This window comes from Ochotona curzoniae, unplaced genomic scaffold (genome assembly GCF_017591425.1).
Source record: "Ochotona curzoniae isolate NIBS_2020 unplaced genomic scaffold, NIBS_Ocur_1.0 contig_64, whole genome shotgun sequence".
NCBI lineage: Eukaryota > Metazoa > Chordata > Mammalia > Lagomorpha > Ochotonidae > Ochotona > Ochotona curzoniae.
This window is the reverse complement of record NW_024466502.1, coordinates 43,745,408-43,758,934: the sequence shown is the minus strand read 5'-3', so window position 1 is coordinate 43,758,934 and position 13,527 is coordinate 43,745,408. Positions and strand designations below refer to the sequence as shown.

At 39.1% G+C, this 13,527-nt stretch overlaps 1 protein-coding gene across 2 annotated transcripts in view; it reads left to right on the top strand.

Moving 5' to 3' along the window:
- The window catches only part of HTR2A (5-hydroxytryptamine receptor 2A), a 55,702-nt gene extending 48,278 nt beyond the window's left edge, over nucleotides 1-7,424 (top strand). Inside the window, exon 3 of one of the 2 annotated variants that reach the window (XM_040991051.1) lies at nucleotides 6,285-7,424. In XM_040991051.1, coding sequence (XP_040846985.1) covers nucleotides 6,285-7,087 — 803 coding nt within the window. In that variant the 3' untranslated portion in view covers nucleotides 7,088-7,424. The remainder of the gene's footprint in view (nucleotides 1-6,284) is intronic. The other variant, XM_040991052.1, reaches the window with a different exon arrangement.
- The last annotated feature ends 6,103 nt before the right edge of the window (nucleotides 7,425-13,527 follow it).

The following is a 13,527-nucleotide window of genomic DNA, read 5'->3' as shown; positions in this document are numbered from 1 at the left end:
TTTCTTGGGAAACTATCACATTCAGCTAGTTCTCACTTGCGTGTACTTGTCATTATAAGGAACTTGGTAATTCTTGGGCAGGATGATCTGTCTCGGGATAGTGGGTGCTGGCCACAGTGCTCTATGCAGTCGCTCTTTCTCTCTCTGCACAATGAGGATAGTCTTGCAGTACTTACCAGCAGTGTTTTCTTTTTCTTTTTAAGATTTATTTATTTTATTGCAAAGTCAGATATATAGAGAGGAGGAGAGACAGGGCAGAAGAACTTCCATCTGATGATTCACTCCCCAAAAGACTGCAATAGCCAGTGCTGAGCGAATCCAAAGCCAGGAGCCAGGAGCTCTTCCGGGTCTCCCACGCAGGTGCAGGGTCCCAAGGCTTTGGGCCATCCTCGACTGCTTTCCCAGGCCACAACTAGGGAGCTGGATGGGAATCAGGGCTGCCAGGATTAGAACCAGTGTCCATATGGGATCCCAGGTGTGTTCAAGGCAAAGACTTTAACCACTAGGCCATAGTGATGGGCCCACTGGCAGTGTTTTCAAACTGCTGGAAAATCCATTCTTCTAACTTGAAAAACTTCAACATGCATTAGAATGCAAAGGAAAGGTGGAAGTTTTAGGAGAAATGAAATTTAAGAGGAAGATTTTCACAAGATCCTTGAAATATTTGTTTCTTCTCCTACTTCCTACTCTGCTTGAAGCCTCGGGGACTTCCGTTTGTTCCATTGGCAATGAGAAGATCACTGCTTAGGCAACTGAGTATCCCCACTCCCAAGATATTAAGAGACAAACCTGAGGTTAAAAATGTAGGCCTGTTGCAGGCATTGTGGCCTGCTGGGTTAAGCTGCTGCCTCGGATACCTGCATTCCATATCAAAGTGCCAGTCTGAAACCCAGCACCACTGTTTCCAATCCAGATTCCTGATAATGCATTCTGGGAGCATCAGATGATGGCTCAAGTGACTGGGCTCCCACCACTATGTGGGAGACCAAGGAAGAGGGCTTGTCAGTGGCCTCCTATTCCAACTTATTTCAGCCCTGATGCCTCCCAAGTAAATGAAAATAAATGCCTACACATCAAAAAAGCATCTTTCACAGCTGCTGGCTTAGAGTTAGAGGTCCAGCTCATGGTAAGATGTCAACTACAAGCACATACTTTATACACAGAGAATAAGCAAAGTTAGGCTAACAGAAAGATTCCAAAACCTTCGCACTTGTAGGTTTAACATTTCCCATTCATCTCATTGTCTAAGTTTTGACAGAAAGAAATGAAAATTGTGCATCGAGGGTCCAATACTAACACTGAATTTTGATTGCTATCTTCCACTCCTCAGAAAATATATTAAATAAAATGCAGAGTCACGTAGTTCAAGCTCCTGTCTGTTTTTCATAAAGGAAAGTGCTTTATATGCAGATATTTCAAGTGAGAGGGGATGCTAGGACTCCAAAAGCACCTATTATCAAACAAAGCAGCCAGAAAATGAACGCCCTGGAGATGACTATGACCACAGTCTGGGACATTAGCCAGTGTCTTCCTCTCACTTGATAGCAGCATGTTTTTGAACTATTTACTCTATCCACTAAGCCTCTCTGAGTGCTGTAGCTCTTTGACAAAATTTCTTCCCTGTTTTTAGACTACTGCTTTAACTTTCTGGTTACAAAGACTTGCTGGCTATTCATGGTGAATGAAGCAATGAAAAGGAATGGTATAGAAGACTAATCAGGTTATTTTGTGTATGGATATATACATATATATTATACTCTCTTGCTCATATCCCTCATCCTTGTATGTGTATGTGATGGATGCGTCATTGAAACACCTAATGAGCTCAGTTCTCCTCCTCAGAAATAAGAGGAGGGTGGCAGGGGTGGTGGGGGAACATGGGCAGCAGAGATGGTAGAATAGAAGTACCACTGTGCCCCGAAATCTGTATTGTGAAATAGGTAAAATTTGTTCGTTATCTGAATAAACTAAAATATTAAATTAATAAAGTAGCTAAACCTCTACAGAAAATCAAAGTACCTCTTACACCCCTTCCAGATGCTGAACAGTCTGCTCTATAACCTCTTAATACACCCTCTGCTAAGGCAGCTCTCCATCCCAGGCAGGGGAAGGAGTGTCTCTGCTTCAGTGCTGTGGCTCATCACCCCATTTCCCTTCCCAGCTGTGGAAATCCAGGCCTTCTAGAGCTCTGTGTGTGTGTGTGTGTGTTCTCTTCAACCAAGGACATTACTCTGAATTACAGATGGTTGAAGAATTGTATGTTTTAGGTGATCCCATATTCTGGTTAATTGATATATGTCACTTTTATAAATTATAAGGTGTCAAACACATGGAGAAAAACAACCTCAAGATAATAACTTCCTTTGTATTCATCAGGAAAATGAACACCTACCACATTAAATAACAATCATATACCTTTTTTGGACAGTTAATATTTTGTTTATATATATCATGACTAATAGTAATGAACAGTAATTCATCACTTTGGAAAAGTAATCAGGAATTCTAGTTATATAAAATTAAAATTGATTGAGACCCTTTGTCATCCTGACAAAAGCAAGTAATAATATCACTATGAACCATTAATAGACAAAACTCTTTTTAGCTTCTTTTGGTTTGCAAAGATCCCTTATATAAAGCCTAGTATGTACAAACTAAGCACAATAGATAAGAACAAAATAACAAGAAGTATTTAATCTGGACAGTTCTGCAGAGAAGCAATTTGTCTACCATTAGTAGAATTTTTCTTCTTGACTGAATGTTGTCATGGGCACTCAGCTTATGTGACACGTTTTACCCTCAGCACATTCATGAATGCACGGTAGTGTCAGCTTCATATTGTTGATACAGACTGAGAACCATCAAAATGATGTACATCATGCTGACAAGAGGCCAACCCAGAGGTTATTCAGTGAATATTCAGGCATCCATTCTAATCAATGAATGACAAAGGATAGCCTGTCATAATACAATCAATGGATTCAACCAACTATCAAAAGTATTTTTTTAAATGCTGCAGCTGCACTGATTGTGTACACTTTTTTTTGTACCATCATCCAATGTAGTAACAGCAGTTCACATAGCATTTACACTATATTTGGCATCATAAATAATTTTGAGGGTTTTTTAATGTTACATTTATGTGAAGGTATATAGGTTATATGCAAATACTGTAACATAGCTATATCTATATCTATGCATATATATACACACCATATACATGGTATGTTTCAGAATTCGATATTTACAGGGGGCCCTGGAATTAACATACATGACTACTGAAGAATGACTATACGTTACTGACAAAGGAAACATCTTTCACAGATATACTCAAATATTGATAGAAAAAAACACTCTTTTTAGAAATCATATATTTAAGCCAGTGCTGTGGCATAGTGGTTAAAGCTGGCACTGGTTAGCTTCCCAGTCCCAGCTGCTCCAATTCTGAGCCAGCTCCTTGCTAATGTGCCCCTCTCTCTCTGTCTCTCCCTCTGCCTCTCCTTCTCTGTAACTCTGTATTTCAAATAAAAGACACAATTCCTTTAAACATTTTCATTATTCAGGTATTATAATATGGTAAGAGGAAAATGGAAAAAACTGAAAACATGTGTTAAATTTTACAGTCAAGAGATTTTTGAAAGACAGGTGAAACTGAAGATTATCCAAGGTTTCAGAGGATGTTCCCCTTGGAACCAAACCTCTTCCACTTCTTGGCCTACGGAATGTTCCCAAAAGGAAGCCAGGGACAGAAAGGAATGCAGGAGATCAAGAGTCCTTAGAGACAGTGTGTGTCCTTAAGAACCATGCTGATGTCATTTATTACCACCTTCCAAGAATACTGGGACATCCTTGAATAGACAAAGGATAAATATTGTTATTTAAGTCTGTAAATATAATGGCAAATGACACTAAGAAACACACTCTAGCACAGACTGCTGCCAGAGTGTCCAATGTGAAGTGATGTGAGGTTAGAACAGTTTTATTGAGGTTGGATATAGCCAACTCAGAGTAGACGGAAGTTTAATTATGAAACCTTAATGGAACTTTCTCCAGACGCTGCCACTAGCAAAGCAGTGGCCTCATTGCTGGATTACCCCAGTGCTCTTTGACTTTCTCAAGACCCCCTTTCTAGGCTGTTAGGCAGCAGTTTCCATGTAAAGCTGTGCTACAGGCCTGAGGGAGCTTAAAACCTAGGCCAAGGGAGGAGAAAACTTTCTCTTTCCCCCAGGATGTCCCTCTGGAGGATGCACTACTTACAGAGTATTGCATTTCTTCTTCTTTCTCATCATCGATTCATCCTTTTTTTCTAAAAATAAATAAATAAATAAATAAAGCTTTATTTTCATTTGAAAGGCAGACTCGCAGACTAAAGGAGAGAGACAGAGAGCGCAAGATCTTAAATCAATTAGTTCATTTTCCAAATGGCTGCAACAACCAGAGCTGGGCTGGTCCAAAGTTAGGAGCCAGGAGCTTCCTCCACATTATTGCATTGTCCCAGATACTAGGACCATCCTCTGCTGCTTTTCCAGACCACTTGCGGGGACTTGAATATGGGAGGCCAACTCTGCAGGTAGAGGCTTAACTTACTAATTAACCATCCATCTCATGAATTCTTTGGCCTGATCAGTTACAAGCCAATAGAGAAAGACACTCTTCCAGGAGCAGAAGCAGGCTCCATTGGGACTGAAATCTGCACAGAAAGATCCAATCTTCAGGCATCTCCAGAGCACAAGAAATGCAGGGCAGAGATGTTGCCACACAACAAGGTCAATGTAAATTTGGGCCGTGTTCTTCTGACATAGCTGGTACCCAGCAGGAAGCTGGAATGAAATGGAGCAGGCAGGACTTAAATGGGACCCCATATGGGATGCTGGTATCATAGGTAGGCTTAACCCACCTCACCACAATGCCAGCACCGTTCATGGCTTTTTACTGTCATAAAATCTTAACAGAATGATGTGACATCTGGGGTTTCCTGTGGAATAATGCAAAGTGGGTGGGAGCAGATAGGTGTATCTGTGAAACAAGATTAGTTTGGAATGATCTTTGTTGAGCATAGCGATCACCAGGAGGTAGAATCATTCTACCAGGATTTGTTGCTGTTGCCCTTCTGTGAGTTTCCTTTATTTTTTTTAAAAAATACTAAAAATCTTTCACAATAAAGACTTTTTAAAAAATCGAAACTGGTTAAAGCTATGTTAAATTAATATTGAAAACATTTTTTCTAAAATACTTTAAAGTACATGAAATTTCCATGGTTTACTGTTATGTGTTTCATGATCTATTACTTTATGTACTGCATATATGAGCAGAAATAACTTATGTATATGTGTGAGTGGAGAAATACAGAACATGGTTGTCCTTAGCTGGTGAGAATTCTTGATATTTTTCTTTATTGATTGATATGCTTTTGTATTTTCTGAATTTTATAGAAATAAAATATGTCCAATTTGATAATGTTACTTTATATATCAGCTACACTCATGGGACAATAAGGCCCAGCGTGGTGGCCTAGTGGCTAAAGTCTTCGCCTTGAACGCACCAGGATCCCATATGGGCGCCGGTTCTAATCCCAGCGGCTCCACTTCCCATCCAGCTCCCTGCTTGTGGCCTAGGAAAGCAGTCAAGGATGGCCCAAAGCTTTGGGACCCTGCACCCGCATGGGAGACTCGGAAGAGGTTCCTGGCTCCTGGCTTCAGATCGGCACAGCACTGGCCTTTGTGGTCACTTGAGGAGTGAATCATCGGATGAAAGTTCTTCTGCCCTGTCTCTCCTCCTCTCTGTATATCTGACTTTGTAATAAAAAAAAATAAATACTTTTTTAAAAATCATGGGACAATAGATAGGTGGAAAGCAACAGAACCCCAATTGTGTTTCTAAATGTGTGCTCATGGTATGTGGTGAGTTTTGATCTAAAGTAAACAGCATCAACCTGTTAATGGTTCTTACAGCTAGATGGCAGCATGTCATTCATTTTTTTGCTCCTGTGTCTTTTCTTCTACTAATAAGCATAATGTTTTAACTGAAAATGTGGCATGGAAATTAAAATTAGACTTACTGTAGTTTTTGATAGAGAAAAAGCTATCTATTTAGGGCACAATGCAACATATAATGATAAGAATTCCAAAGGAAGTCCAAAAGAATCTGAAATTCTCCATGAAAATGTATGCTTTTAAATAATATCAGTATGAAATTCTTTGAACAGACACCATCTGTTGGCAGTGCTCTTGGTTTCATGTATTTCATTCCTTAATAATTCTGATTCATTTGCTGTCCATTTCTAGGTATATCCATGCCAATACCAGTCTTTGGGCTACAGGATGACTCCAAGGTCTTCAAAGAGGGGAGTTGCTTACTTGCTGATGACAACTTTGTCCTGATTGGCTCTTTTGTGGCATTTTTCATCCCCTTGACTATCATGGTGATCACCTACTTTCTAACTATCAAGTCACTCCAGAAAGAAGCTACACTGTGTGTGAGTGATCCTGGCACGCGAGCCAAATTAGCTTCTTTCAGCTTCCTCCCTCAGAGTTCCTTGTCTTCAGAAAAGCTTTTCCAGAGGTCCATCCACAGGGAGCCAGGGTCCTACACAGGTCGGAGGACGATGCAGTCCATCAGCAATGAGCAGAAGGCTTGCAAGGTGTTGGGTATCGTTTTCTTCCTGTTTGTGGTGATGTGGTGTCCCTTCTTTATCACCAACATTATGGCTGTCATCTGTAAAGAATCCTGCAACGAGGATGTCATCACAGCCCTGCTCAACGTGTTTGTCTGGATCGGATACCTCTCCTCAGCTGTAAACCCGCTGGTCTACACCCTGTTCAACAAGACCTACCGGTCAGCCTTTTCACGGTACATCCAGTGTCAGTACAAGGAAAACAAAAAACCACTGCAGTTAATTCTAGTGAACACTATACCGGCCTTAGCCTACAAGTCAAGTCAACTCCAGATGGGACAAAAAAAGAATTCCAAAAAAGATGCCAAGACAACAGATGATGACTGTACTATGGTGGCTCTAGGGAAGCAGCATTCAGATGATGCTTCTACAGACAATATCGACACAGTGAATGAAAAGGTTAGCTGTGTGTGATAGACTAGTTGCCATGGCAATGGTAGAGGACATGCTGAGCAAATTTTCACCTTCCTGGGGGGAAAAAAAGTATTATGGAGACTGGAAAAAAAATTAGGCCAGTCTAATGGAACCAACAATAATATCTGTATTCCTCATTTTATTCTGTCAATGAGAAGCAGGGTTAAATGCCACAAATGTGCACTGCAAACATGTTCTGGCAGCATTTCTGCTGTGAGCTTTATGATACTTATTTTTAACATTGTAAATGATATACCTTTAAAGTAATTAGCTTTTATTGTATAATTGTAATGAGGTCCTGAATAAATCTCAATTAACTTTCATTGTCACATGGAAACCTTGCTATTGGGTTGTTAATTGATGGTTTGGGATTGAGTTGGTTATCTCTTCCTGTAAATACAAATAGGTATCACTAGTGAAAAATCAGTTCAATTGAGTGGCCTCTTAAATAAGAAACACTTCTACTTAAAAGCTACTGAGATATATATTTTGGAAAAAAAAAGAAAGATCTAAAAACAATGTTATACAATCTATATTGCTATGACAAATGAAATACTTGACATTTTCATTCCTGGTTTTTCATAGATGCCATTTTGAAACACTGAAACAGTTGCTGGCCTTTGATGCATTCTGAGTTTTTCTGCTAAGAAGTAAAAAGACTTTAAATGGTATTAACCAATTATTGCTGCTTTCTCTTCTACTTCTTACGCTATACTCTGAATTTCCAATGTGGTCTTGTTTAATATTTGTTCTTCTATGTAAACTGGGAGGATAATTTATCATTGCCAAATACATTTGTAAGAAGTGCTCCTCTCAGACAGCACCACTGAGGTGTTTGGTATCTTGCTGTGAAATGACTGCATCCTGCATGCGCTCCTTTGAGCAGTGAACAGTATGTTGATGTAACTGCGTCGGGATTGAGCAATAAACTCAGGTTTCTGGCTGTTGACAACAGTGGAATCTTAGGACATCTCTGTAAAGAGTAGACAGCTTTCCTATTGAGACTCATCAGGTTCATTGATGTTTTCGGATTAGTTAATCTATACTATTTATTAAAACCATTCAACCAGGTTCCACAGTCATCTGCTGAGTAGACACTTATTTGTGAAGCAATTTTCTAGGTACTACTAGCAAATATAAAAATAAAACGATGAATGCCAACCAAAGAAGGAAGGAAACATCATTTGAGGTCAACTCAAACATTGCAATTTATCGAGTCACATTCATGTCCTGATTTTAGCTAATCTATCAATAAACATTATAAACTTGAAAAAAATCAAAAATTGCAATTAACTTAGAAATATGCCTCTCAATCAGTTACCAATTTGTAACTGCCGAAAAAAGTCTTTTTGTTTCGTAACTCTTTAAAAAACTCATTTGTTTTAAGTTAACTCACTAATATGAAACTCACCAATAAAAACAGTAAATAAATCTAATGTTTTACAGGAAAAAAAACCTTATTAAAGAGGAAAGTAACTAGGAATAGTTGCTTCCTCTGATACTGTAATAGTCAAACACTGTTACTGGAACAGATATTAGGCACATGATCAGAATGCTGAGACGGTTCTACGGAATAAAAACTAGTTTTTGCCTAAAGTTTATGGCAACTGTCAGAATGACCTCACTGTTGCCTGACAGAAGTCTTTTGGCTTCATATATTACAAACATGTTCATATTTTCTTTTTTTTCTCTCCAAAAATATATATTCAAGTGTATATAGACAAATGTCTATCTGTATATATGTACAGACCTGTTCTCATGCACTTTATTCAATATTTATATATTTATATGGAGGGAAAGTCAGTCAGTAAAGACACTTGGTATATACACATGTGTGCATGTTTGCATTATGTCCACTGAAATGTGAATCAATCTCTTAATATTCCCATGACCTTCCATGGCTGTGACAGCAAACTGAAGAGTGACAAAGATGCCAGTCCTTTAAATAAACTGGATCTCATTTTGTGAAAAGACTTTAATGCAATTCTGTGAGGTGGTGAGAAAAATGGTCCATACATCATTTATTGATCTTAAATAAAACAGGATCCTGGGCCCTTCGTTTTGTCTGGGGACTTTGTGTCAAGGTTTTTAAAACACTGCTCATGTCTGTGAAGTACGTTCCTCAGATGATTTACAGTTCTGTGATGAAGGGATTCACTCCTAGACAGTACCATTAAACCAGAGTAACAAATATTGCTCTGCTGTAACTTGAATGATAGAAAGGAATTAAATGTTACAATTACAGGAAGCTCAGTTTAAAGCATAATCTACTTGGCCACAGTGCCATCTAATGGTCGTTTTTTAAAGTGCTACTATTGCCAAATTGAACTAAATCACCATATTGCTTTTAGCAAAGGGTGCTTCTCCCATTTGTGCATCAATGAAACATATTTATACAATGTTAAATTATTCTGTGCCATATGTAACAAATACAGTGAAGATTATTTTATGTACTGATTTTAACCAAGATGATTCTAAAAGATTTCAAGAAAGAATGAATTGTAAATAAAGCATATTCAAAAGTGAATGCAATTTTGTGTGAGTTCATACTTGTGTTTCTACTGAGGGGAACCTGCCAACAGCTTGCTGAGTCATCTAGCGGGAAACTCTAGGTATTATTCTGAAAGCTACAGAGTTAAAAAAAAAAACTGTGTTTCTGGAACCCCACTACATCACAGAATCAGGATCCACTGGTTGAATTAGCTTTAGACCACGATCCAGTATTCAGTTGTCTGAAGTACACAAATGCTCCATGTTTGATTGTTGTGTCTCGTTCTACACATCTTAGTGATATAGGAGACACTATTTTACTCTAAGACATACACACAAACACACTTGAGTACCTACATACCAGTGGACCCCAAGATATGCACACACACACACACACACACACACACACACACACACACACACACACACACACTTTCAAAGGAAGTAAATTAAATCAAGGAGATTTGATATCACTGACTGAAATGTAAAGTTTTTCCCTAGTTTATCGCTTCACTTTCACTGTTCAGTAAGGACAGTAAAGGTACAACAGTTCTACCCCAAATTCAGGTTACTCCCTTTAGGGTCAGTACAATGGCTCAATAGACTAATCCTGCCCTTTCAAGTGCTAGTATCCCATATGGATGCTGGTTCAAGTCATGGTTGCTCCACTTCCAATCCAGTTCTATGTTTGTGGCCTGAGAAAGCAGGGAGGATAAACCAAGTCCTGGGAACTCAGATGAAGCTTCTGGTTTCAGCCCAGCCCTTCACTGGCCATTGCTGCCAAACAAAAATAAAATCTTTTGTAAAAATAAAGATTACTTGGGCCCAGCAGCATGGCCTAGTGGCTAAAGTCCTCGCCTTGAACGCGCCGGGATCCCATATGGGCGCCGGTTCTAATCCCGACGCTTCCCATCCAGCTCCCTGCTTGTGGCCTGGGAAAGCAGTTGAGGATGGCCCAGAGTTTTGGGACCCTGCATCCGGGTGGGAGACCAGGAAGAGGTTTCAGGTTCCCGGCTTCAGATTGGTGCAGCACCGGTCATTGTAGTCACTTGGGGAGTGAATCATCAGATGGAAGATCTTCCTCTCTGTCTCTCCTCCTCTCTGTATATCTGACTTTGTAACAAAAATATATAAATAAATCTTTTAAAAAATAATAAAGATTACTCCCTTTTATGAATTAAAAAAAATGAGATTCAGAGTAGTTAGTGATGTGTCCAAAGCCATAGAGCTAGTAAGAAAAGTTTGAGTTCTCCCAAGTTCACAGAGTCCAGAAGGAAGAACCCCTGAGAAATAAGATGTGTGTCTCCAGATTAGCTGCCACACCTTAGTTAGTTATGTGAGTTTCGGTCAGTTACAACCTTGTGGCTCAATATCATTGTCTTCCAAAATGGAAACATCAACCAGAACATGTTTAGGTTCACTAACAGAACATCTTAAGATTATGGCTATCACTGTGCCAGATGGCCTGCAAAATACTAGGTAAACTTACAAATGTGTTATAACTAAAAAGAGATAATAGGTGCTGGTGTAATGGTATAACACTTAAGCCATTGTCTGTGACACCAGTTTCCCATATGAGCCTCAGTGTGTATTCCTGCCGCTCCATTTGCAATCCAGCTTGCTACTAATGTGCCTGGCAGAAGAGCCAGGCTGAAATCTTCACCCAACTGAGAGATCTAGAAGAAGCTGCAGGCTCCTCTAGGTTAGGGCTGGCATAGCTTCATCCAGACTGGCCACTTGGAAATTAACGAGCCAATGGAAGACTCTCTCTCTCTCTCCCCACCAATCCTTTCTCTCATAACTCTGCTCTTCAAATGAACAAATAAATTTGTAAATATAAAAATAAAAGAACCCACCAAAACCTCTAAAAATCGTAGCAATCAAAGAAAAGCAAATTCTGGACAAAACTGTGATGCAGCAACAGTATTATCTTGGCAGCTTCCACTGCCCTTTCTGTGACGACTTCTCATTTTTTAGAAAAAGCTCTTCTCTTCTACCTGGTCTTCACCATGGTATACTGTTTCCTTCTTTGGTACTCCTTTTATTGTTTCCACCAAGATTCATTCCCCCTATGTCTCATTCCTCAGGTCACTACATTCTAGCAGTGTTCTATCAATATGCTGATGAACTGGTGCCTTGCACGAACATCTCTTCAGCTGTCCACCATGAAAATAACCAAAAGGCAGAAGCCAGAGGCAGACATGTGCAGTGTCAAGGAGACAAAGGAAAACCAATTTTAGAGGCATTCCTGTTCTTCCTTAAATGATCCAGAGGGGAAAAATATATACTTACATGTACATAAATAATATGTACTTATATATACTAAAATTATATAGCAATTAATTTTAATCCATAGCAATAACAATAATTTTGATCAACTCATTACTTTCATAATATTTTTTACCTGCATAATATTTTTGTGTCAGTAAATATACAGTACAATAAAACTTATTTGTTCATTTCTGGTTACTTTGCGTATGGCTTGCAAAAACATTTCCCCCCACCCCTTGGTGTATGAACTCACTACTGATCCTAGCTCTGTCCTTCCTTTTTGATATTCAAAACCAGTGTGTTCACTTAGATGAACATATTATGGAAAGTCTCTATCCCAGTTGGAGGCTCTTCCATGTATACCAGTGGAAAGAGAAGACCAAAACAGGACACCCAGAACCAATCTGTTGCTGCTGTTAGACTTTGGGCAAGTCCCAGCTGTCTCTTCCCCCAAGCATATACCAAAGGAGTAAGGAGCAATGATCTAACTATGGAGTCTCTTCCTGATCAATGCTGAGTTGAATGCTAGAGTTCAGTCAAGATGCTCAGGAACCAAGCCACATGCAAAGAATATTCTAGAAGTCATGACTTGCACCTTCTTTAGATTTTCTAGATAAATTTCAGGTAAAGAACATGAATCTTCATATAATTTTTACATCTCACAAGGCAACTCAACTTGTTAATGGTCTAAGGAGTTTCTAAGATGTAAGACCAAAAATCAGACATCTACATTAGTGATTTTTACCATGACATTGGCCACCCCTCTGCATGGTTTCATGGCTACTGCAAGACAATAGGCTGCTCTTTTTCATAGTCCACCAGAAGTACAACCATTCTCACTGGGTGATATTTGTTTCCTTGAAGGGTTAGAATTTTTTAAATAAAATAAACAGGTTTAGAATAGTGCAGAGAAGATCTTGCTTTAAAGCTAGATTTTTGTTGAAAATGAGCCAAGATCATTTAAGCTTTCATTTATAATTAAGCTTATGAGATCTTAAGAGTGCTTACTCTTTCTTCTAGAGAACAGGACAGTGTGTACTTCCTGCCCTATATTTATTTTATATATTGGAAAACAAAACACACCATTAATCAGATGATCCTGTTCCTGAGGGCAAAGGGGTACCTCCTCCTTGAGTACAGATTATTAACTCTGGAGATGATCTCAGGAAAAAGAATTAAGCAGGGAATAAATAAAAGTCCTTATAAGCATATAATATCTACTGCGGTGGCCGTGTAACCAAAAGTGTATACTGGGCTGAATAATCATTGTTGTAATCTTAAGCATTTTGTTAGTGAAGACCTACTGTGCAAGTGTTTTACATAAGACTCCATTAAGTGTCGGAAATCTGGGTAGGTGATTACTCTCCTGATAAATGAAGGATACAGTGATGGAGAGATCATATTAGGATCTTTGAAGAATTCACATTTGGGATCAATGATTGGCACAATTAAGATGCCCAAATATCATGTCAGAGTGCCTGGGTTGAAGTTTCTACTTCACTTCCAATTTAGCTCCCTGGCACTACACATGGTGGGGATATAGTGGATGAAGGCTCAAGTAAAGTTCCTATTATCCCTGAGGGAAATTCAAATGGAATCCTAGGCTTTTACTTTGGCCTATCCCCTTCCCAGTTATTGTCCTCATTTGGAAAGTCAACCACTTAATAGAAGATTCATTG